The sequence below is a fragment of the Dermochelys coriacea genome, chromosome 7 (assembly GCF_009764565.3).
Source record: "Dermochelys coriacea isolate rDerCor1 chromosome 7, rDerCor1.pri.v4, whole genome shotgun sequence".
NCBI classification, from domain to species: domain Eukaryota; kingdom Metazoa; phylum Chordata; order Testudines; family Dermochelyidae; genus Dermochelys; species Dermochelys coriacea.
In genome coordinates, this window is record NC_050074.1 from 107173709 (window position 1) to 107198827 (window position 25119).

At 44.6% G+C, this 25119-nt stretch overlaps 2 protein-coding genes across 9 annotated transcripts in view; both read right to left on the reverse strand.

The window, feature by feature from the left end:
* Positions 1-2108: 2108 nt before the first annotated feature.
* Positions 2109-12402, reverse strand: PSTK (phosphoseryl-tRNA kinase). Its single transcript, XM_038411721.2, has 6 exons — positions 11984-12402; positions 7036-7327; positions 6527-6725; positions 4000-4075; positions 3339-3432; positions 2109-3080 (listed from the first exon to the last, which is right to left on the reverse strand). The coding sequence occupies exons 1-6, from the start codon at positions 12197-12199 to the stop codon at positions 2881-2883; spliced, it is 1077 nt and encodes a 358-aa protein (XP_038267649.1). The 5' UTR covers positions 12200-12402; the 3' UTR covers positions 2109-2880.
* Positions 12403-17128: 4726 nt separating this feature from the next.
* LOC119859215 (disintegrin and metalloproteinase domain-containing protein 9-like) overlaps positions 17129-25119 on the reverse strand; it is a 39664-nt gene continuing 31673 nt past the window's right edge. For 7 of the 8 annotated variants that reach the window (XM_043518208.1, XM_043518209.1, XM_043518214.1 and 4 more), the window contains 5 exons: positions 24562-24667; positions 23137-23269; positions 21303-21369; positions 19313-19365; positions 17129-17252 (listed from right to left, as the gene is read on the reverse strand). In XM_043518208.1, coding sequence (XP_043374143.1) covers positions 17171-17252; positions 19313-19365; positions 21303-21369; positions 23137-23269; positions 24562-24667 — 441 coding nt within the window. In that variant the 3' untranslated portion in view covers positions 17129-17170. Of the gene's footprint in view, positions 17253-19312; positions 19366-21302; positions 21370-23135; positions 23270-24332; positions 24470-24561; positions 24668-25119 lie in introns of those variants that run through there. The other variant, XM_038411044.2, reaches the window with a different exon arrangement.

The window sequence follows — 25119 nt, forward strand, 5'->3', positions numbered from 1 at the left end:
TTAACATGATGCTGCATTGGCTTACCTTGTTTTGCTGCATGCAAACACACTAACGTCTATGGCTTTCCTCCACCCCATAGTCAGCATAGTTCCGAGGAGAAAACTGACACCCCACTCGTATGTTGGAGACATAATTTTGTGACATGCAGACTGCATGGAGTACCTCTAACTGAAATGGACTAGATTTGGAGATAGAATACTGTTTCCTAAACACACACACACACACACACACACACACACACACTCTCAGTTCACTGTTTACAAGCAGCTCCATAGACCCAGGAGGAGTGATTACAGAATGGCAAATTACTTATTATTGAAAGGAAAACAAGAATGACCCAAGCAAACATCTGCGACTTTACAGTTAAAATAATCTTTACAGCTGCTTATGAATGTCTGAAATTCCAAATCAGCGTTGTGGGGGACAGGGGGAACGCCCAGGCACTGAGATACAATCTGCCATTAGAGGTCACATGCTGGTAGCTGGGGCTCATAATTTTTGCACTGCTACTCAGAGCAGAAATCCCTCCCATTACTTTAATAATAAACTGTAAATTTGAGTCAGACACATACTGGGCTCTGGGACAGCTTCTGTCTACACAGGGTTTGCTGAAGATTTGGCAGCAGGCTGTTCCATGGGGCGGAGAAATCAAACAGCTCTTCTGAATAGGGACGAAGAATTTGCTAATGATTGTGATCCACAGCCTGCTCTAACTGGTTTCAATAGAAGTCACTTCATGCTCTTCACTGGGATCCTGCTGCTGGTTCTTATCAGTCCCCATGTCAACAGGGCACCATCCCAGCTGACCAAGCCGTCATGAAGCACAATTGGCTCCGTGCTGGGCGCAGTGCCCAGAATCCAGTCAAAGTCGTCATAAAACGAGCATGCCATTGGGCCGCTGGCGAGTTGCCCAAGGTGTGGTTCTTATCGCTGGTCTTTTGGTACTTTCTCTTCAGCTTCTTAATATGTTCCCTGCACTGATCACCTGTCTAGAAAATCTGTAAAGCTGCCAGCTTTTTAGCTATTTGCCGGTATGGGTGGTCATTCCTCGTGCTTTTGCTGAAGTCTAGTTTTACTGACCTCGTACCAGAGATTCACCCTGTCACAGGATAGGCATATACAACGCCTTCTGTCCTGATAATGCCCCAGAGCTAACAAACTGCTCAGAGCCCTTGCTCATACCTAACCCCAGCAGGATTCTCAAAACTAGGCGTTGCCCCTCCCATCTCCCCAGAGCACGTCTACCAAGTTGGACAAAAAAAAAAAAAAACACAACACAGCTGAGGATGAGCACACTTGTCTTCCCCAGCATACCTCTGAACAACGCATTGCCCGTTGATTAATGCACTAACCTGGGATGTAAGAGACCTAGAGTCAACTCCCTGCTCTGCTACACTTGGAGCAGAGACTTGAATCCACATGTTGCACCTCCCAGGAGAATGCTCTAACCCCAAGACTATTCCAGGGTGGATCAGTCTCCCCTGTTGAAGCTCTTCCACTGTGTATAAAGAATAATAATTTGGGGAGCCAGGAAAAGACACTGAATCTGAAGCCTTGTAGTTAGGGCATTCACCTGGGATATGGGAAAGTCATGTTCAAGTCCTTGCTCCAAATCAGCAGAGCATAAGGATTAGAACAAAAAATCTCCCAGCTGCCAGCTATGTGCTCTAACTGCGGCATAACGTTTTTTTCTATTACTGTTCAGATTCAAGTGGATAAGCAGCATAGTGCTAGAGAAAGCTATACTAGCATAAGCAGCAGGAAAACTTTTAGTTACAGGGCCTGAATCTTGCCTGGCTTAGTATTAAACACTTTATTACTCTACTATTAATTACCTAAAGTAGCCAGACACTGTCTGTTTTTCAGGGAGCAAGAGAATACCATTTTTCTCTCCACACAGTGCAAGTGTCAAATCTAGAAGTTGCATTGCTAAAGGTTTGATTTGATCTCTGTTGCCAAATATTGCAGAGTAGAGAGCATGCAAATGAGATCCACATTGACCATGTGTTGCTTACAAAGAAAAGCCCAGCAGGTGCAATCAGTTATCCACATTACTATAACAAACAATAGCCGTGGAAGAGAAAAGTCAAAGGGTACAACAAAGATATCCTAATACAATCTCTTTATTAATATTACCTAGCATCATACAGACATTAACCAGTTAATGTAATACTGTGTGTACTGACTATTAAATAAGACAATTTATAATTTTTTATAATTTCTTACAGATGCTATGATTCACGCTATTGTTATGCAGAATGATGACTGTCCCAATAGGAATGATGACTTTAATAATATAGGATGATGTTAATTACTGAGCGCAAACAACATTTGAGACCAGATCTTTTCTACCTATGTACATCATTGTTGCCTAGCTATAAATACTTTGGAAGAACAAAGGATTGGGAGGAAGATTTGAGCTTCTATTATTTGTTCAATGGAAAAAGGGTAAGTGACATTGAAAAAAAGAAAAACTGGGCTAATATGAGATGGGAAAGGAACAGAGAGATGGATACATGGAAAATCTAGGATATACAGAAGCAAGGACGAAGAATATTATGGATGGAGGAGCCAGGGAAGGAGTTCAAAGATTTGCACCAAAGATGTTTTAAGAGACACAGATTAGAATTCAGGGGACTACAGCTCCAAAATCTCTTTCATCTTCAAAACTCATTTCTTCCTATTGTTGGCTTGGTCTTAAAAACGAAACACCTGAGTTGTTAATGTTTTTTTGGTTTCATAAGATTGTGACAGAAATGAATTTATAAATTAACATCAACCTCCACACATGGCAGTAGTGGCTTCCTCAGATAACTTATTCAGCAGACGGCTAACACTATCACGTTTCTGGTATTCCTTACATTGAAAACACAGTATGCTCATTTAAATAAAACCTTCATCGCTACATTGTCAGTCGCTTGTTGGAATGAAGTAATAACATTTGTAACAAATTCACTGCTTGGCAGACAAAATTGATTTTTTTGATGATTTCCTTGTCGTAAATCTTCCAAAAACTCTGCTTTAAGCTTATTAAGTTCTTCTGCCAGAATCTTCATCTCACTTGGAAGTATATTTTTATCTAAAAGAAAAATAAAACTATAGTTTTATCTTCACATGCCTGCTAAGTTTCAAAGAACTAGGCCCAGGTCCTGTAAACACTTAATTTTAGTGGGACTTCTCATGAGAATAAAGTTTCACACAAGTTTTACTTGCAGGACCCTAGGATCTAATCTTATACTATTTCAGTGTACGGGTATTTCACAGTTTCAGCCTTATGTTAGTTACCAGTTGAGCTATATACCCGTGGAGAATGACAGTTAGAATATGCCATGCATACCTTTCACATCCTTCATTGTTTGAGAGACAATTCGTCTGAAAGCCTGATCAGCTTGATGGAGAATACTAGCTGCACAAATGGCTCTGGCTGTTTCCTATCCAAGATCAAGAGAAAGTTATATTTAAGAGTAGAAATGCATCCCAAAATGTTTAGTTTCTTTAGAATATCACCTGCTTCTGCGTGTCCCTCTCCTACTGTATGTAAGTAAATATTCATGATTCAGGGGCAGATTATAGCAGTTAGCCACAGCTTTGTGTTGGGAGTAGCATGGAACTGCACCATGGCATTACCTTATGGAGTCTCTGCTTTTCCCCGGTACAACTATCTGTACCACCCCTTTAAGGGGGGCAGCATACTATTTCCCTCCCAATGCGGTCAGTCAATTGTGGGAGGCATTATCTTAACTACTGTAGAACATATTCAAAGCTTGCCAAAATACAGTCCAGATGACTTAATTAAGAATTTGTAGCACAGTCACTATTTTTCATAGAAAAAACTCATTATGTACATAGTCTTTTTTCTCTGTGCTTTTGCAAGCAAGAACTGTGGAAGGAATTTCTCATTTTTAGACACCAAGGTGAACAGCACAACTAAAAATGCACAATTAAGTCTTTCAATATAATCTGCAGAAGGGTATTTCTTTAAAGACAATTAGTACTACCTTTTGCTCAGTATTTTCCTCAATTTGTTTCACTGGATTTTCCAAAGCAGTAACCAACAAATTAATCACCTGCAAACTAAAAAACAATGTTATTGAAACCCTTTCTCTCATTTTGTAAAATCAATATATAATGGCACAAAAAACCCCAAACAGCTGATTCTCAGTTAAGGTTGCAAAGTAAATAATATAAACCTTAGACAAGACAAGAGGACAAGAAGAACATTACAACAGCAAAAAATACACATTACAAATTATGGAAACTATCACAACTATCACTTAAAGTAAATTACATAAATATATTACTATTACAGTTCCAAAATTCAGTTAATGACAGTACTGACATTTGAAAACTCACCATACTTATTCCTAACAACAGTCTTAACTTTAGCCCAAAATACTGACTTACAAACTTTTTCAAAAAACACACAATGAATTGTATAATTTGCCAGGGTAAAGAGGTTTTGACATATTAAATTGTCTAAATCAGGTTTTGATGCTTAAAGTTGTACGTCAGTTTTTGACATTTCATTTTATAAATTTTATGGAATAAATAATTTATGATTAGTTGCGATAATATCTTTGATCTTTATATCTATGTAAATAAACCTATACAAGAGATATTGTTTAAACCTGTATCTATCTAAAGTTTCAAGTGTTTAACTTTATTTGACTTCAGTGAAACTTCTCACATGGATACATTTATTCACATGCATAAGTGTTGGCACGGTCAGCCACAAATTCGTACCATAATTAGGGCCCTACCAAATTCACAGCCATGAAAAACGTGTCATGGACCATGAAATCTGGTCTCCTCCCGTGAAATCTGGTCTTTTGTGTGCTTTTATCCTACACTATACAGATTTCACAGGGGAGACCAGCGTTTCTCAAATTGGGGGTCCTGACCCAACAGGGAGTTGCAGGGAGGCCACAGGGTCATTTTAGGAGAGTTGTGGTACTGCCACCCTTCCGTCTGCGCTGCCTTCAGAGCTGGGGAGCTGGAGAGCAGCGACTGTTGGCCAGGTGCCCAGCTCTGAAGGCAGCGCCTCGCCAGCAGCAGCACAGAAGTAAGGGAGGCCATGGGCAGCCAATGATCCGGCCACTGGGGGAGGCTAGCCCTCCGCCCCTCGCCTTGTGCCTGAGCCCCCTCTTCTCCTTCTCCCTGTATGCCCCCTCCCGCGCAGGAGCCCAGAGCACCTCCACCATGGACCCGGGCCCCAGGTGGTGCAGCCACAGTGCCCTCAGCCCTGGAGTGCCAGGTGGCAGGGCCCTCAGCCCTGGTGCCCCAGGTGGCCGCTCCCAGCCCTGAGTGGCCAGGCAGCGCAGCCGAAGCGCCCCCAGCCCTGGGCCAGGTAGGTAGCATGGCCCCAGCACCGGCCGTCCTGAGTCCCTGCGGGAAATAGGCCGGCCAGCCCCAGCCAACCAGGGTCAGGGCAGAGTGTGGGGAGGGGATCTGGGAGCAGAGCATGGGCTGTTTTGGGAGGCACAGCCTCCCCCTGCATACGATACCCGCCGCACACGTGGGTGGCAACACCATACCATGCCACCCTTACTTCTGTGCTGGCAGTGGCTCTGCCTTCAGAGCTGGGCTCCCAGCCAGCAGCTGTCACTCTCCAGCTGACCTTCTCTGAAGGCAGCACCTCCAGCAGCAGCAGTGCAGAAGTAAGGGTAACAGTACCGCAACCCCCCTACTTAACATTGCAACCTCATCAAAACTCCTTTTTGGGTCAGGATCCCTACAAGTACAACACCGTGAAATTTCAAATTTAAATAACTGAAATCATGACATTTATAATTTTTAAAATCCCATGACCATGAAATTGACCAAAATGGACTATGAAGTTAGGGCCCTAACCATAATAAGAAGTTATGTAATTGTGGTTATGATGATCATTGCTTTTCATCCCCAAAAAAAGAGATTGAAACCCTGTTTCAACTGAAAATCTCAACATGACCTCTACTATGGCATCATCAATGTCTGTCCAGATCTTTGTGGAGAAAAAAATATCTTAAAGGATTGTGATTTCGGAAAATTAATAAGAATCAATTAACATGAATAATTTTGTAAGGAAAAGGACACCTTCTTATTCCTTTCACTTTTGTTTGTAACACTATCCCCACTGTAGAAATCTGCAGAGAATTACAATTCTTTTAAAAATATTAAAATCTAGCTGTGCTCTTAATAAAGGTGTTTTAGCATCTTTGTTAGAAAGCTGTTTTCCCAAGAATATAAACAAAAACAAACCTTAAGAAGACTGCGCTGAAGCATTTTTTGCATGCATGTGTAGAACCTTGTTAAAAATAGGCACAAGCATCCTTTCAAGCCTGCTGTAGAACCACTATTGGCTCAGGCTCTCAAGTTTTAAAATATTTTCTATGTACAATATGCATTTATATCAATTCCCTGGCTTCCAGAAATAGCTCTACAGAGTGTGTACAACATACTGCACATATGTAGTGCATGAAAATTTCTATTTGCCTTTCTATGAAAGCAAAGTATATAAAGGAGAACTTTAATATCACAACATACTTATCTTCTGAAGTGCATTCGACACTTTTCAGAATTAGGCTATTTTGTTCCCACGTGTTTTTCTCAGGATTTGGTACTTCTATTTTTCTTGCCATTAGACATATGGTCTCATCAGGTAACGGCTGACTTCTCAGACAATTCCTCTGTAAACAGGACTCAAGTGGACAGTCTAAAAATAACTGGCAGAAGCCCAGTGAATCTAAAAGAATTTCACAAAATGTTTGCTTTGAAGAAAATAGTAATTTTAAACTGCTCAACTAATGCTTTCTGAAAACTATGTGTGTGAGAAATAGAAATATTTTACATAAACTAGAAGTTGCCTATAATGCAGTCAGAGAAACTAGTCCGAGCTTATGCTTTATTTTTTAAATATTTTAGCCATTTAAAATATATTGTACCATTAAATAACTTCCAAAATAAACTAAGCAGTTACAGTTCACTGAATCTGCAGAATAATTACTTTGCTATAAAACTTGAAATTAATGCATGTAAAGGACAAAAAAAATTACATTTGCGAGCTAGCTGGTATACTTCATATCTCATGCTTTGATAATAAAAGTTGTCATCCAAAACAAAATACAATGGTCTGGAAGTGGTTGTATTTATTAAGTAATGACAAGATTTGGCATCATGTATTTCTGAAGATATTAATCCTTGTTCTTTGAAACAGGAAACAAAACTTTTCCATGTTGCTTCAGTTCTGTTTGTTGGAGCACACAAATGATCTCCATTAATAAGAGCATGTAAGAAGTGTTCAAGGTACTCTAACAGTTCATGTCGGTACAATTTCCAGCGAGACAGCTATGAAAAAAACAAAGTATTTCACATTTAATATTAATGTTTAATTTAACAAATACTAACTCCCGCCCCCTACCCTTTTCATGTTCCTTCCAGTTCTCCCTTATGGCTGTTCTTGTGACTCCTTTCTTCTTCAGCCTTCCACTTTCTTTCATGCTGCCTACTCCCCATACCATAGCCTTCTAATTCCATATAAGCCTACGACTTTTCCTCCCCCATGGCCACCTTTGTGGCAAAAGCCCTTATTCAGCACATGTTTAACATCAGGCATATGCTAACATGCGTATTCTTAATAATGATTTAAGCATGTGCTTAACTGCTTTGCTGAATCAGTGCCCAAAGGTTGATCACCTCACACATTTTCATGTCTTTGTGCTTGAACGGTGTGCAGTTGTCAGGTATTATGTCTATTTCAGTTTGGATACAAGCTCTTCAGCCAGAGAACTTGGGACCATATCTACACGGCAACATTTTCATGTACTTCAAAGGAAGGAGGCCTCTTGTTGCTGTCTTTAATTCACTCGTACTTAACGTATGGCAACAGATTTAACACTGGCTCATACCTCAATAGTTACACTCTGGAGTGAGGTTAGGGTAGAATTTTGACATTACTGCTGAATCTCTTTGCTCTTGTGTTTAGGAAATAAACACTTAGCTAAAATGAGAGCTGCTGGGCAGGGACAATTGTGGTCCCTCTGTGTCTAAAGTATTTGATTATCATCCCCTCTCATAGCAGTTGGGGTCTGGGTGTACTCTGCAGGGAAAGGCAGAAAGAGAGGCAAAACAGAGTGGAAATACAAGAAATGGGTCAGAAGTGAAGAGCTGAAGGAAGAGATGGTAACGGGCTGCAGGGCCTGTGCCGAGTGCTCACAATATCCTTTGATTTCAATATAAATTGCATATGCTCAGCCTCTCTCATGATATGCTTGGTAGAACCACTTTTAAACCTCTGCCCTTGGGTCACCTTCCCCACTAGCTCTCCCCAGAAGAAACCCCCGCAGTTGGGGCAGAAATTCCCAGGCTCTGTTGTGAGACTGCTCTGCGGTCAGCACAGGATGGGAACAGAAACAATGGCCTGCTGCGTGTGTCACCCACGTTGAGCTCAGATGTATCAGGAAGAGCAAGTGGCCCTCTGAGGAAGAAGAGGGGGAGTGCCCACCAAGTGGCACTTGTGGGTTGAAAATAACACTGCCTTAGACAGTACAGAAGGAGCAGGGCCTGGGATAGCGTCTGCATTTGGGGGATGATGAGGGACAATACAGGGAGGCAGCCCTGCCCTCAGCACTGGGGAGGGGCAGTGCGCGGCCACGGGGTGGGGGTGGGGTCAGCTCTGCCCTCAGCACTGGGGAGGGGCAGTGCGCGGCCACGGGGTGGGGGTGGGGTCAGCTCTGCCCTCAGCACTGGGGAGGGGCAGTGCGCGGCGACGGGGTGGGGGTGGGGTCAGCTCTGCCCTCAGCACTGGGGAGGGGCAGTGCGCGGCCACGGGGTGGGGGGGGGGTCAGCTCTGCCCTCAGCGCTGGGGAGGGGCAGTGCGCGGCCACGGGGTGGGGGGGGGGGTGGGGTCGGCTCTGCCCTCAGCACTGGGGAGGGGCAGTGCGCGGCCACGGGGTGGGGGTGGGGTCAGCTCTGCCCTCAGCACTGGGGAGGGGCAGTGCGCGGCCACGGGGTGGGGGTGGGGTCAGCTCTGCCCTCAGCACTGGGGAGGGGCAGTGCGCGGCCCCGGGGTGGGGGTGGGGTGAGCTCTGTCCTCAGCACTGGGGAGGGGCAGTGCGCGGCCACGGGGTGGGGGTGGGGTCGGCTCTGCCCTCAGCACTGGGGAGGGGCAGTGCGCGGCCACGGGGTGGGGGTGGGGTCGGCTCTGCCCTCAGCACTGGGGAGGGGCAGTGCGCGGCCACGGGGTGGGGGTGGGGTCGGCTCTGCCCTCAGCACTGGGGAGGGGCAGTGCGCGGCCACGGGGTGGGGGGGGGGTCAGCTCTGCCCTCAGCACTGGGGAGGGGCAGTGCGCGGCCACGGGGTGGGGGTGGGGTCAGCTCTGCCCTCAGCACTGGGGAGGGGCAGTGCGCGGCCACGGGGTGGGGGTGGGGTCAGCTCTGCCCTCAGCACTGGGGAGGGGCAGTGCGCGGCCACGGGGTGGGGGTGGGGTCAGCTCTGCCCTCAGCACTGGGGAGGGGCAGTGCGCGGCCACGGGGTGGGGGTGGGGTCGGCTCTGCCCTCAGCACTGGGGAGGGGCAGTGCGCGGCCACGGGGTGGGGGTGGGGTCGGCTCTGCCCTCAGCACTGGGGAGGGGCAGTGCGCGGCCACGGGGTGGGGGTGGGGTCAGCTCTGCCCTCAGCACTGGGGAGGGGCAGTGCGCGGCCACGGGGTGGGGGTGGGGTGAGCTCTGTCCTCAGCACTGGGGAGGGGCAGTGCGCGGCCACGGGGTGGGGGTGGGGTCGGCTCTGCCCTCAGCACTGGGGAGGGGCAGTGCGCGGCCACGGGGTGGGGTGGGGTGAGCTCTGCCCTCAGCACTGGGGAGGGGCAGTGCGCGGCCACGGGGTGGGGGTGGGGTCGGCTCTGCCCTCAGCACTGGGGAGGGGCAGTGCGCGGCCACGGGGTGGGGGGGGGGTCGGCTCTGCCCTCAGCACTGGGGAGGGGCAGTGCGCGGCCACGGGGTGGGGGTGGGGTCGGCTCTGCCCTCAGCACTGGGGAGGGGCAGTGCGCGGCCACGGGGTGGGGGTGGGGTCGGCTCTGCCCTCAGCACTGGGGAGGGGCAGTGCGCGGCCACGGGGTGGGGGTGGGGTCGGCTCTGCCCTCAGCACTGGGGAGGGCAGTGCGCGGCCACGGGGTGGGGGTGGGGTCGGCTCTGCCCTCAGCACTGGGGAGGGGCAGTGCGCGGCCACGGGGTGGGGGTGGGGTCGGCTCTGCCCTCAGCACTGGGGAGGGGCAGTGCGCGGCCCCGGGGTGGGGGGGGGGGTGGGGTCGGCTCTGCCCTCAGCACTGGGGAGGGGCAGTGCGCGGCCACGGGGTGGGGGTGGGGTCAGCTCTGCCCTCAGCACTGGGGAGGGGCAGTGCGCGGCCACGGGGTGGGGGTGGGGTCAGCTCTGCCCTCAGCACTGGGGAGGGGCAGTGCGCGGCCACGGGGTGGGGGTGGGGTGAGCTCTGTCCTCAGCACTGGGGAGGGGCAGTGCGCGGCCCGGGGGGGGGGGGGGGGTCGGCTCTGCCCTCAGCACTGGGGAGGGGCAGTGCGCGGCCACGGGGTGGGGGTGGGGTCGGCTCTGCCCTCAGCACTGGGGAGGGGCAGTGCGCGGCCACGGGGTGGGGGTGGGGTCGGCTCTGCCCTCAGCACTGGGGAGGGGCAGTGCGCGGCCACGGGGGGGGGGTGGGGTCAGCTCTGCCCTCAGCACTGGGGAGGGGCAGTGCGCGGCCACGGGGTGGGGGTGGGGTCAGCTCTGCCCTCAGCACTGGGGAGGGGCAGTGCGCGGCCACGGGGTGGGGGTGGGGTCAGCTCTGCCCTCAGCACTGGGGAGGGGCAGTGCGCGGCCACGGGGTGGGGGTGGGGTCAGCTCTGCCCTCAGCACTGGGGAGGGGCAGTGCGCGGCCACGGGGTGGGGGTGGGGGTGGGGTCGGCTCTGCCCTCAGCACTGGGGAGGGGCAGTGCGCGGCCACGGGGTGGGGGTGGGGTCAGCTCTGCCCTCAGCACTGGGGAGGGGCAGTGCGCGGCCACGGGGTGGGGGTGGGGTCAGCTCTGCCCTCAGCACTGGGGAGGGGCAGTGCGCGGCCACGGGGTGGGGGTGGGGTCAGCTCTGCCCTCAGCACTGGGGAGGGGCAGTGCGCGGCCACGGGGTGGGGGTGGGGTGAGCTCTGTCCTCAGCACTGGGGAGGGGCAGTGCGCGGCCACGGGGTGGGGGTGGGGTCGGCTCTGCCCTCAGCACTGGGGAGGGGCAGTGCGCGGCCACGGGGTGGGGGTGGGGTCGGCTCTGCCCTCAGCACTGGGGAGGGGCAGTGCGCGGCCACGGGGTGGGGGTGGGGTCGGCTCTGCCCTCAGCACTGGGGAGGGGCAGTGCGCGGCCACGGGGTGGGGGTGGGGTCGGCTCTGCCCTCAGCACTGGGGAGGGGCAGTGCGCGGCCACGGGGTGGGGGTGGGGTCGGCTCTGCCCTCAGCACTGGGGAGGGGCAGTGCGCGGCCACGGGGTGGGGGTGGGGTCGGCTCTGCCCTCAGCACTGGGGAGGGGCAGTGCGCGGCCACGGGGTGGGGGTGGGGTCGGCTCTGCCCTCAGCACTGGGGAGGGGCAGTGCGCGGCCACGGGGTGGGGGTGGGGTCGGCTCTGCCCTCAGCACTGGGGAGGGGCAGTGCGCGGCCACGGGGTGGGGGTGGGGTCGGCTCTGCCCTCAGCACTGGGGAGGGGCAGTGCGCGGCCACGGGGTGGGGGTGGGGTCGGCTCTGCCCTCAGCACTGGGGAGGGGCAGTGCCCGGGATACAGCCCGCCCTGAGTGGAGCAAGGGCAGCGCACATGCCCCCAGTCGCTCAAGCCCGAGGAGGGGCGGGGCGGGGCGCTCCATTGCCCGCTGCCCTCGCAGAGAGCAACAGAAAGGTTCCACGGCGGCGCAGAGTAGCGCCGCCAATAAAGGGGCGGAGATCAATCTATGCTAACCAATAGGAAGGGCAAAATCTGTACTGACCAATGGGTGTTGTTCTACGAGCCCCGCTTCTGTCTCTGGTTGGCTGAAGGCCTCCTGCGGAATGAGGTCATCGTAGGTCAGGAGGGCGCAGCCGCAGTCTGGACCCCCGCGCCGCCGCAGGCTGTGGCACAGCGCCCGCGCCAGAGCGGACTTGCCCGCTGCCGGCAGCCCGCACAAGACGCACACGCCTAGCCGCCGGCTCCCGGCAGCCTCCATCGGGGCGGGGCCACTGACAACGAGCGGCTCCGTGTCGGGAGGCGAAGACTCGAAGGAGCGCGCGGCCCCTTGCGCGTGCAGTTGTCAGCGCCTGGCACGCCGCTCTTTCAAAAACACGCATGCGCGCGTGCACCTGTGTTGCCTAGATGCGCACGCGCAGTGTCGCCGGTTTCCCGTCCCATGTGCCGGGGCCGGGCTCATCGTCATCCCCGTGCAGACGTTCGGGAGGCCGCTGCGCCTGTGCGGGGTTCTCGTCCCTCTGCTCCCCCTTCAGAGCCGTGGGGAAGAAGGGCGGTGAAACGCCCCCGCCCAGGGCGGCGCTTGGGGGGAGCCCCGGGGCTGCAGGGGGCTTGGGGCGGCGCTGACGATCCCTGCCGCCCAGCACCGGCCCAGCGGGGGAGCGGCTGCCCTGCCGGCAGGTGGTGGAGGGGTGGCCCAGCCTCGCCTCGGGGGCTGCCCCATTCCCGGCCCCGGCCGCGGTTGGATTTTTCGGCTGTATGACGTTCTCCTTTCCATCGATCGGTCTCCTTGGTTTGTGCACTTGGAGGCGAAAATAGTCCTTGCCGTGCAATGGGAGCTTCTTGGCAAATCTTTCAGTGCTTCCCCAGGACTTCACCTCTCTCACTGCTTTAGAAATACTGATTCTCAGAACACCCTGGTGAAACCGCTGTGGTAAGCCAAAGGGGGTAGAAACCAAGTACAGAGAGAGCCACCTTGCGGATTGAGCTTTGTAGCCTTCCTGAAGTGAACGAGGCTACTTATCGGACTGAGAGCAGGTTTTTGCCTTACCTGACATGGATCCCGAGCCCGCAAACTTAGCTGTGTTGATGAAGCCCCTGCACCGGCATGGTGCTCCACTCGTGTGGGTGCAACTGTGTGGGGATAGGGGGCTGCGTTAGTCAGGTCAGCTTGCAGGACCTGGGCGCTTGGTTAAGATCCCAAAATGTCTGCAGAGCCAAAATTAGAACTGACCAGACCTAACTGCCCTCCTCTGCTTAGTCGGATTGACTCACTATGTGGCCTCTACAATGAATAGAGGCATATAATGTTACTATGTCTACAAAATACCAAGTACAGTATTTTCACTGATAGTATTTTTGTAAGTGGTGAAAGTATTGTCCACATGTTTTTAAAACCTGAGCTCTAGTCAGTCTCCAAAAAAATGAGTTAGATGTTTTCTAGTTTACATTAGAACTTGACTGAAGTTAACATAAGAATGGCCATATTGGGTCAGCCCAAAGGTCCATCTAGCCCAGTATCCTGTCTTCTGACAGTGGCCAGTGCCAGGTGCCCCAGAGGGAATGAACAGAACGGTAATCATCAAGTGATGCATCCTCTGTCGCTGATTCCCAGCGTCTGGCAAAGAAAGGCTAGGGATGCCATTGATGGACCTATCCTCCATGAATTTATCTAGTTCCTTTTTTAGCCCTGTTATAGTCTTGGCCTTCACAAGATCCTCTGACAAGGAGTTCCACAGTTGACTGTGTATTGTGTGAAAAAATACTTCCTTTTGTTTGTTTTAAACCTGCTGCCGATTAATTTCATTTGGTGACCTTTAGTTCTTGTGTTATGAGGAGTAAATAACACTTCCTTATTTACTTTCTCAACACCAGTCATGATTTGTTAGTCTCTAAGGTGCCACAAGTCCTCCTCTTCTTTTTGCTAATAATTTTTGTTCCCCTTTTCTGAACCTTTTCCAATTCCAATACATCTTTTTTGAAATGGGGCGACCACATCTGCACGCAGTATTCAAGATGTGAGCATAACATGGGTTTATATAGAAGCAATATGATATTTTCTGTCTTATTGCCTATCCCTTTCCTAATGATTCCCAACATTCTGTTTGCCTTTTTGACTGCTGCAGCACATTGAGTGGATGTTTTCAGAGAACTATCCAAAATGACTCCAAGATCTCTTTCTTGAGTGGTAACAGCTAATTTAGACACCATTTTATATTTTTTCCAATGTGCATTACTTTGCATTTATCAGCACTGAATTTCATCTGCCATTTTGTTTCCCAGTCACCCAGTTTTGAGAGACCCTTTTGTAGCTCTTCGCAGTCTGCTTGGGATTTAACTACTTTGGGTAGTTTCCATCCTCTCCTTATTAGGACATAGAAAATCTCCCAAGTTAAGTGAGCTGTAGCTCACGAAAGCTTATGCTCTAATAAATTTGTTAGTCTCTAAGGTGCCACAAGTACTCCTTTTCTTCTTGGGTTAATACCAAAGTCATTTATTTCATTTGTGAATTACCACAGGTAGATGGCAGTAGTGGTCCCCCTACTGCACCTTTTTCTTAACCACTTCAGTGTAAAAAAAAAAAAAAATTCTGTGAAACATTATTATATATCTTAAATAAATTATTTTTCCATTAATTCATTTTCCAGAAGTTGTTGCAATCAGAATATATTTGCCCATTGTAAAAAACCATACCTACATATACTCAGAAAATGATATGTAAATATTTTTACTTTTTAATGTTACATATTTCACAAGTATTGATTTACAGTACGCAAGCACTTAAAATAAGATGTTGTAGAGAAAAATTCTTCTGTCAGTACCACAGTGTATCTTGAACAATACATTTGTAGTCTTTGGGTGAAGGATTTTGGTTGGAGCCCATATATAGTGATTTTATCCATGCAGAATGTGCATCCCTAGGTATTTTGACAGAAAAACTACACTTTCACAGAACTTTAATACTTTTAAAACAAAACCAGGAACAAACACTTCTGTGATTTTAAAAGTATAATTCTATTTTATTTCATACAGTAATTTATTAATGTACATGGATAACAGGATGCATTTTTATTTATGTTTAATATGGAGGTTACTGAAATTCTAAGAGATGCACTCTGACTCTATGCATAGGGAATTGCTTGAGTCAATTCCCTTAACAAGGTGGATATAACAAAATGCTCCTTGAAACACTGGATAGTATTTCCATAGTAAATTAGATGTGTGAATGCTATTACAACCAATATAGGTATAAACCATCAATTTTTATCCAGACTTAGTTTGCAATAAATTAGAATGCTAGTTTTCAGTAAACATTTTTTTCCATATCACAAGTACCAGTGCAAATGATTTACTGATTCCTGATGTATACACTACTAGAGTACAAAATTGACGTCAACTTTTACATTTCTTATATTCAAAAAATAAAGGTACTATTAAATATGCTAACATTAACAACTTGTGCTCAGATGCTGCCAGCATGTAATACTATTATTATTAAAACAATAAGCAACAGGTTAAGAATGGGCACATATTTAATATAACTAAGAATAATGGTTGCCTTCCACAAACTGAGAAATTACAAATGGAAGAGACTTATTAGGTCATCTAATCCATCTCCTTGTCAGTGCTGAGTTTTGTTTTTCTACAGTATATTTTCTGTTTCATTGTCTGGTTCAATTGTAAAATGACAATAAAGGGGTTTTCACTGTTCCTTTGGGAGAGTAATCCATAAGCTAATAGATTTTAGGATGTTAGTTTATGCCCTCAAGATTCACACATGAAGCTGGCCCACCAATCATAGATCTCACCATTCTATGTGAAAGAGTGTCTTTTCTGTAGTGCTCCCTTTCCTAGGGAGAGGTGAGTAAGCACAGAAAGCAGCTCAGGTAACAGTGAGACCCAGGTTGGGAGGGGAAAGGGATCAGAGAAATGTACATTGTTTCTCCACCAGCCTTATTGGAAATTCTTCTGAGAAGAACAGAACAAACTCAGTTCTTACCGAGCTTTCCTTCACCTTAGGTGTCTCACACAGACTCAGGAGGGAGGGATATGGCCCACAACTGAGGAATCTTCCTGATATTCAGCCTGAAGTGTCCTTTGGTTAATTTTATTTGATCATTCCTATCACTTTGAATCATCTTTAACATTTTCTCTTTTTCCACTGTGTTTCACCCTGGATATATGTAATAGATTCGCCATGCCCTCATTCCATTAGCTGTCCATTTTGCCAAACTCTGTGCAATTTTAGTTATTTTCTTTTAAATGAAAACTCCTCACTGATAGTGTCACATTTAGAACTACAAGATTATAATCTGTTCACTTCAGAGCTGATGTATTCCTAGAAATCTCAGATTGTAATTACCAGTAAACATTTAATATATAGTTAAGCAGCTAGTCTTTTTCCTGATATGTATGGTAAATAAGGTAGTACACAAGGATATATATAATATATTGCTGAGGCTACATTCATTATTTATACCCATATTTTCTTCAGAATTCTTTTGTTTATTTGTAATAGTTGAGTTTAAATGTAATATTGCTAATAAGTATCACACTGCTTCAGCCCCAGTACATTGTGTAAAAGGGCTGAAGTGTTCTAAAAAAGCCCTAAAAGCCTTGCTTCTGGAGGCACTCAGAAGACGTCTGTAATGCTGCCTCCCAAGGATCTCTTCACACACCCTAGCATAAGAGAGTGGTGAGGTAGGGCTCCAGCACAGTGGTCCTGCAGAGATGCCAGGCAGTGCCGCTTCCCACCAGACAGTCCAGTGAGGTTGTTATAACTTAGGCCTACAGAGCTGCCTGAGTTACACAAGAGTCTCAGAGAAGCCTAGGATTAGGAAGGTGAGTTAAATCCATCTTAAACTCCCCTCTCCCTGGCTGCTAGTTTTGTGCTGTGCATCGAAGTCTAGGTTGTGGAAGAGATGATTATTTGTACATAGTGTAGGTAAGAGTTGGGCTCTTATGCCTTCTGATAAAAAAGGCCTGGGAGCAGGTAAGCACCTGTAACTTCCACTGAAGTTGAATGGTAGGTGTTCATCTCCCCTCAGCATCATGCCTTTTCTGATGAAACAGTCTATGTTTCAAAGGTAGTTCTGACTTCTAGGACTGCAAGATTGAGACTTTGTTATATGAAAGAAAAAAATAACAATTCTAAAATACTTCATTAATTTACCTTTGCCACATTTTTTTCCAGTTTACTCAAGGCATTTGTGAGGGCTCCTAAAAATGGCTTTCAGACAACAGGTCTGGGCGGGACAGGTGGTCGCTGATGAGATCTTGAAGGAGCTGCAGGAAACTGATTTTGTATTGGCTGCCTAAAGAGTGAAAAATACTTTTAGTGCATGTTTGATACCATATTTCAGGAGCTGAGAAAGATCATTAGTATCAGGAAATCTAACTATCCACGTTATTTCTCAAGTGCCTGTCACAAAGGTGTTGAATCTCCCATTTTAAAATATTTTTAATTTTAGTAATTATTTACTATTAATATTTTGGTAGCACTTAACAGGCTTTGTGAGATCGCAGCCCCATTGTGCTAGACACTGCACATACACATAATAAGAGACAGTCTCTGCCCTGAAAAGCTTACCATCTACATAGAAAAGACCAACAAAAGATAAGAGTGGTGACAGGCACAGAGAAATACTCAGACTTAAGGTCTTTGATTGCATCCTGGTTTCTGAAGTACTAAGTACACTTTGCTATAAGTGATAATAATCAATCCAAAAAGCTGGAGTATCTTGAGCTTAGATATGGAACCAATCCTTTTATTAACTTCAGTGGAAGCAGGCCCCACGTTCTGGTTATTAATGTTTTTTTTTCTGGAATTGTGTGTTATTTCAGGATCAACTTTCTACTGGAAATTTCAGAAAATTTGATGGTACATTTTTCTCCACAATGATGCAGCCATGTACATTCTAATTCCGAAGAGGTTGTCAGTGGCAGCATTTGTGACTGATATAAGGCTGAAGATGCAACAATATTTCATAATTCTCTACTGTAGAAACCAATAAAAAGCATTTAGCACCAATGAAGATATTAATATACTGATACGTAAAGATGGAAGAGGAACTGTTTTGAGAGGTTTTTAAACAGTACTGCTTCAGCATTCCCACCCCCTACAATATTATCTCAAATGCTTTTTAAAAACAGTTGCTTTTTTTTTTCTTCCCAAGAATGCTGTTTATTTTTGCACTTCTTTTGAATGCAGAGGTGGCTGCATATGATTTCATCTTTCATAAGGCTAATATCAGACACCTACCACAATAATCAGTCTGCAGCCTCTAGTTTGGTTTGTAAGGCATTTAAACAAATTACAGCTTGCAAGGGAATTTGAACATCCACATGCATTTAGTGTCAAGCAAACAATTCCCACAATTACAGAAAACTCTGGATGACAGTTCTTTGATGATGTATCCTCAAGGACTGCTATAACACAGTAAGGTATTAAGGAATAAGAGTAGTAACACAAGTGTTCTGTAGCTACCCAAACTGCGGAAGAATGCACTGATGTGATGAGTCAGTCATTTAAGACCACTCAGAGAATTAGGCTGATGGAAATACGAGTAGAATGGCCCAGGTAGCTGGACTGGGCACATACCAGATGCACAGTGGGCAGGAATCCTTCCCACTTTCCCTCCAGGCCACAGAAAAGTTCAGCAGCCACTCCAATGGCTTGAATAACCTCTGCAGCGTGTCCCCTTTCCCCTGTGAGGATCCTTGGGTCAGGGGATCTTCTGAACATTCTAGTCTCTATTTTGCTATGCAGAAAGTGTCATGTTCCTGTACTAGATATGGACTGACTACAGAGCTTGCTAATACATACCTGATATGTTCATCACAAGATCCTTTAATGCTCTGACAAGTATGGCTGAGGTTTATTTAAATAAGATATTTTACAAACAATGCCACCTAGCAGTGGAACAGTATAATACAGTTTAGTGTTCTATTACAAGAAGTTCACAGGGAGCTGCACGTGGCACAGTCCAGGAGATGCACATTCCCTACATGGGCCCATGTCATCAGCTCCCCACCTTGCATAACAGAAACATTGGTGCTGTTATCTATGCATCCTTGGTAGCAGGCTGGATTTGCTTCTTAATGAAGAAAAATGTCTCTCTAGTACCAGGACCATCTTGATAGTATTGTGTGACTTCAGAATGACGACAAGAAAAGATTTTTGAAAACTTCTCTGCAAATATATAAACACTAAATATTGCCTATTTTACAATGTACAAAACATTGTACAAAAGACACTACAGAAGAGAGCTAGGAGTGTGCCGGATTTACTAGCTGCTTTACGCCCTTTGTTTGCGATGATAATGCAATGAACACATTTTTAAAAAATACAGTAAAAAAATTTAAAATTACAAACCTTGGAGCAGGAAAATGTGATATTGTAAAAATCTCAGAATTTGTTGTTGCAGGCTGAAAAAGAGAGCAACAAGTATGAAATAAAAAAGTTACAAAAAACCCATTAACACTAGACATATCTTTGAAAAAACATTTGGCTAATTATAAATTATTAATAAATAAAATTATAAATATACTATTGTAAATTTTTAACTGAGAACACTATACACATTTGTCAAAAATAGCAGAATACTTAATACCATTTTTTGACAAAATACCTCAAAAATTACGACAAATCCTTTTCCGTTTTAAGAGTTTAGCATTTAGTAATACTTTGAATTTATATAGAAGTATCTAAGGATCTCAAAGCACTTTGCAAATAATTTATCAAACCTCTCAATTTCCTGTGAGGTAGGAAAGCATTATCATCGCTATTATATAGATGAGAAAACTGAGGCCCAGGGTCTCGCCCAAAGATTGTGGCACTGCTGGGAATAGGAGCCAGATCTACTGTGCTTCAGCTCCAGAACTTTTTCTCCTCTACAGACTATTACTTTATGACTGAGTGTGTAGCAATTGCCATTAGAAAGTGGCAGTCTGCCATTTTCATGCTGATCTACAGGGAAAATAGGCATGTATGTCAGGGCTAGGTTATCTGCTCATCCCCAAGGCACTTTGAAAAAATTATAATATCAGAAAGGGCTGCGGAAGGATGTCTGGGAAATGAAAAGCATGATATGGAAGAGATTAAAAGCCTTTGTGTGAGAAGTATGAGCCTGTGGCGTGACCACAGGATTGGGAGCCAGAAAATCTGGGTTCTATTCTGACATCTACCCCAGATTTCCTGAGTGATGCTGGGCAAGTTACTTAACCTCTCCATAAAAAAGAAGGTACTTGTGGCACCTTAGTACTCCTTTTCTTTTCTTTTTTGCGAATACAGACTAACACGGCTGCTACTCTGAAACCTTCTCCATGGCTCAGTTTCTCTGTTTGTAAAATGGGATTACACTTACTTAAATACTGCACCGGAGAGAAAAGACAAAAAACAGGAATAAAGAAAAGAAAAGAATAGAAAGGGATGTGGGGAAAACACTGAAGACGGCAGACACAAAACTTAAAGGCATTAGGGACAAGTCCTCAACATCACGACTATAAAACAACACAAACATTTCAAAATGACACCAGCTTTTTTTTTTTTAAATGGATAGTGTGCCAGGGAGATGGGAAGGAGAAAACAAAGCTGTTCCAAATATACTTTCCTATTAATTTAGTTTATTTTTAAAGAGATTTCTTTAGCAAGGTCACACTTCTACTACTTTGCTTTATTCCCTAATTTTAAAATCCATGAAAGTTTCAGAGGTTTTTTTTCATTTTCTCTGCAAATTCTTCATATTCACTTAGCATTTCTTATTTATTTTTGCCAGAAATGGACCTTAGGTTGGCTTGGCAATTGCTCTGTGTGGATCACAGTGTAGGTCCAACATTATTTGGGCTAGCAAAGATCTCTGCAGACTTATGTTCAGTTCCTGTGGAAAGGAAGCACCTCTGGTCAGTACTAAGAGCACTATTGAGTGTTGCCCAGCTTCCCTTTGCTGAAAGGAGGATCATGAGGCCAGTGGGTGGTAGACTCTCTCACCCTAACCCAAACAATAATAAAATAGGTCTAAATCCTGAGTAAAATGGTGTAAATCCCTTCAAATGCCCTGTGATATTCGCATGGCTCTAATCTATTATATCACAAAGTCAGACCACACAGAAGTCCAAAAATGCACCATGATTTCTAAAGTACTGTAACTTAGTCATCAGTAAAAAGAAAAGGAGTACTTGTGGCACCTTAGAGACTAACAAATTTATTTGAGCATAAGTTTTCGTGAGCTACAGCTCACTTCATCGGATTCATCCACAAGTACTCCTTTTCTTTTTGCGAATACAGACTAACACGGCTGCTACTCTGAAATTAGTCATCAGTGAAATTTATTCAAAGGAGAGAGTACGATCAAACATTGTCTTACCCGATTATTTATAGCGTTATTCTGGTTTGGTCCATTATTTTGCTTTGGTTGCTGTGTATTGTTATCCCTAGAATAAAATTCACATAATCAGAAAAATTAATATAAATCTAGATTAATTACATTTAAGCACCAGTGGCTAGGGCACGGATCAGGGGTTTGGAGACCAGGGTTCTTTGTCTGGCTCTGTCACTGTATGACCTCGAACAAGTCATTTACTTCTCTGTGTCTCTATTTCCCCTACCACCCTTTATCTGAATTGTCTATTTTGACTGTAAGATCTTCAGGGCAGGGACTATTTCCTACTGTATGTTTATACAAAGCTTAGTACCACGGGTGGCTCCAGGTGCTACTTAATACAAATATGACAATAAATGAATACAATATATATTAGAAAAGAATACTTGAGACGTGAGTAGAGGAGAGAGCCTGGATAGTTTAATTAAAACAAAAAGGTTCCTAAATAGCCACAAACTTTGCTGCCTGAGAAAAACACAAATGCATCGGGAGGCCAAATGTGTAGAACTACATAAACATAATTTAGGGCAACTTCTGGCCCAGTGTTTCTTTTCTTTTTAATCTTTATTTGGAGATACAGAATTTACAAGTGTGGATTTATATATATATATATATATATATATATATATATATATATATATATATATATATATATATATTTTTCCCCACAGTTTTAGGGTTTTCTGCATAATTTGTTTCTCACAGAAAAGGATTAATTAAAAAAAAGAAAGTTCCAATTCTGCACCTGATAATGCATCTGCCTGCACACTGATTTAAATGGTGCCCTGCACATGCACAGTCCACTCACACACAATCAATTACAGGATCAGAGCCTAAATTTCTAGCTTTTTCCATTGTACAGATCATCTTCCGAAACTGACATTGGCTTTCTGAACCACTGCACTGTAACCCAGCCTTACAGAAAACTGCCTCCAGCCAAACAGCAGTTTCAGTTTCAGAGAATGCAAATCTGAAGCAATGCTTATGATCTAATCAATAACACAATTGAATACAGTATTAACTTTTAAGTTCCCCTAAAAACCAGAGAATGAAATATCACCTTATTTACAATAACACTGAATCCACTCCCCCTTTTTCCAAACTTTACAGACCCTCAAATTAGACCTTCAAATGTTGATATAATCTCCCTTTACTTCTTCACTGGAACTAATTTAGTGCATCCTACCACCAGTCCTATACTTACTTTTTTCAAAATGTAGTAATTTTTCCAACCTATTCCAGAAAAGAAATGGACTGTATCTGTACTTTTTATCTGTCAAAATCCAGAATTAGTTTATTAATATTCTAAAGAAGTAAAAAGCAATGGGAGATCCAGTTTCCCCAACTGGAAGATTTTATAACACAGACAGCTATAGTGAGGTACATTTGTGACTAGCTGCACTTAAAGAAAGACATGATACCATCCTTACATGACAAAACATAAAAGCTACAGATCTCTCTTTCTAATTTAATTTACAGAGATGATATTTTATTACCCTGTGAATCTTGCATCGTCCAATCATGAGCACCAAATCTAGAGAAAATCAATAAATACCTAGGCAGATTCTCCCTTTAGGTGTGGTTAGACTGGGTATTGTGACAACTATTTCCTACTGTTGATAACACCAGGACAATTCCACTGGTGGTAGAAGTGGTGGGAGCCCTAGTACAGACAAAGTCATCACAGGGGTCTGGCTTTATAATACTTGGTGACATTACGACCTGTTCTGAGTAGCATTAGAACATGATATATCAAGTGATGAAATACCCTATTGTGACAAGAATGACATTGGTTGTGATGAAAATAAATTTTTGACACCTGTATCGTCTTCTACTTTTCCGGCAAAACCTTCTCTTTATTGCATCTCTCTTGATAAATGCTATTACGACTGCAATCAACACTGGAAGCACAAGCAGGAAAAATACAAGCAAGCCATCTCTAAGTGATGTATCTAGAAAAAAGCAATGCAAACAGCGTGAGCTAATCATCTTGTTTAACTTCATTATGCAAACATTTTGCTGCTCTATGAACCTTCTTGTTGAGAATGCTAAAACCTTTAAGTAATCATAGGTAAAATTCTGATCAGCATACACACATTAGTAGCTCCAGTTAAGTCAATGTAACTAATAGTATAAATCAGACAAGCAGGATCTGGCCCCAAGATCAGAGGTTGCTTGCTTTTTTTTTTTTTTTAAAGAGATGAAAGTAATGTGCTAACTTTTCTATCTTTTTCCATAATGTTTATTTTTTCAAGATCCCTGAAACGGAAAAACACAATTTCACCTTTAAAAAAAAATTATTTGCTTGCACATCCCAATTTTCATTATTTCTGTGATTTAACATATTTTCTTCAGCACACTGACAAATCAAAAGTAGGTTTTTTTTTCTTTTCAAAATAAGAATTCAGTAACAGATAAAAGGTTTTTTTATAAAGTTATGGATCAATTAGTTTTTTATATAAAAAATAAAAAAGTGTGTAACATGCTCTATGGTATATATAAAAAGCAAGCAGGATTTGGCCCATTCTGCTTATCAGGATTTCCTAAATTTACTTAGATGGGTGGATCAAATCCTGAACACTTTATTCACATGCATGATCCTACCAATTCTTTAAGTGAATAAGGAGCACAGGGTTTAGCCCACAGCTGTAATCAACTTGAACTTTTGTGATGTAAACAGACTTGTATCTGTTTTTGTAATAATATATTTATTTTTGTGCTTTTATAAAAATAATGATTTCTAAACAATTAGAATATTTTTTAAGAAAAAAAATATCAGAATATTGATATTCTGATATAAATATCAGATATAAAATATATTTGTATATGAAATATATATAAATATATATACAATATATATTTATATATATAAATATATTTATATATATATATTATATATAAAAATATAATATTGATATTCTGATATAAATATCAGATATACAAATATCATATTTGTAGTACAACCTTACACAATAAAAATGTGGGGGCCAGATTGTGAGCAGGACTAAATCCCACCTTATCTCTCTAATATCCTGGCACTGGCACAGCTATAAGTACACTGCAGATAACTCCCTTTAAGTCAGTGGTGTTAAGCCAGCAGAGGATTTTGTCCATCCTCTGGGGTCCTGGTCCATGGCTGGGGCTCCTATGTGCTACCATAATATAAATAAAAAGGAGACAAAAGTAAGTAGTAGTTTATTTTATCAGACATTACAGTCAAACTGAAAGAGCTTCAGCATCCTACCTATATGAGTTGGACCACTGTCAATACTGCCACCATAACCTGATTTATCACAGAAAGGAGGAGCCCATCCAGGATTGCAGTGACAATTCCCATTGTTGTTACACACCTGTGACCACACAAGATACCACAATTAAATAAATGTTTCATAGCAATGAAAAGTCATTTTTGCATTTATATTATTTAATTCTCCATATTCCATCTGAGAGATGGGAAAAAAGAAGGGTTCCATTCAGGATTATTAACCAAGAGCCTGACCCAAAGTGCACTGCAGTCAATAAAAGGACTTCCATTGACTTCAACTGGTTTTGAAACAGGGCCCAAATCCCATGCTTGAAGGGGCATTAGGTTCCAATTCAAAATGAATTTCTTTACAATTGTCACTCATAACACCATAGATTAGTTAGATGAAAGACTTATAAAATTGAATAAGATCTTGTGTCTGTGGTAGCTGTACTCTTTTCTAAAGACTCTTTTTTTTATCAGCCATATGAAGTGTTTTATTTGGAAGCCACCTCAGGCTACAGCCTTCAGACCTTTCTGAGCTAGTGGTATGTAAGT

What these genes read in the sequence shown, in the direction of transcription:
- PSTK (XM_038411721.2), bottom strand. Translation starts at nt 12,199, where the DNA reads ATGGAGGCTGCCGGGAGCCGGCGGCTAGGCGTGTGCGTCTTGTGCGGG. An exon ending in GAATGCACTTCAGAAGATAA is followed by an intron (nt 4,076 to 6,526) that starts GTATGTTGTGAT and finishes ATTGTTTTTTAG; the next exon opens with TTTGCAGGTGATTAATTTGT. An exon ending in AGGAAAATACTGAGCAAAAG is followed by an intron (nt 3,433 to 3,999) that starts GTAGTACTAATT and finishes GATCTTGGATAG; the next exon opens with GAAACAGCCAGAGCCATTTG.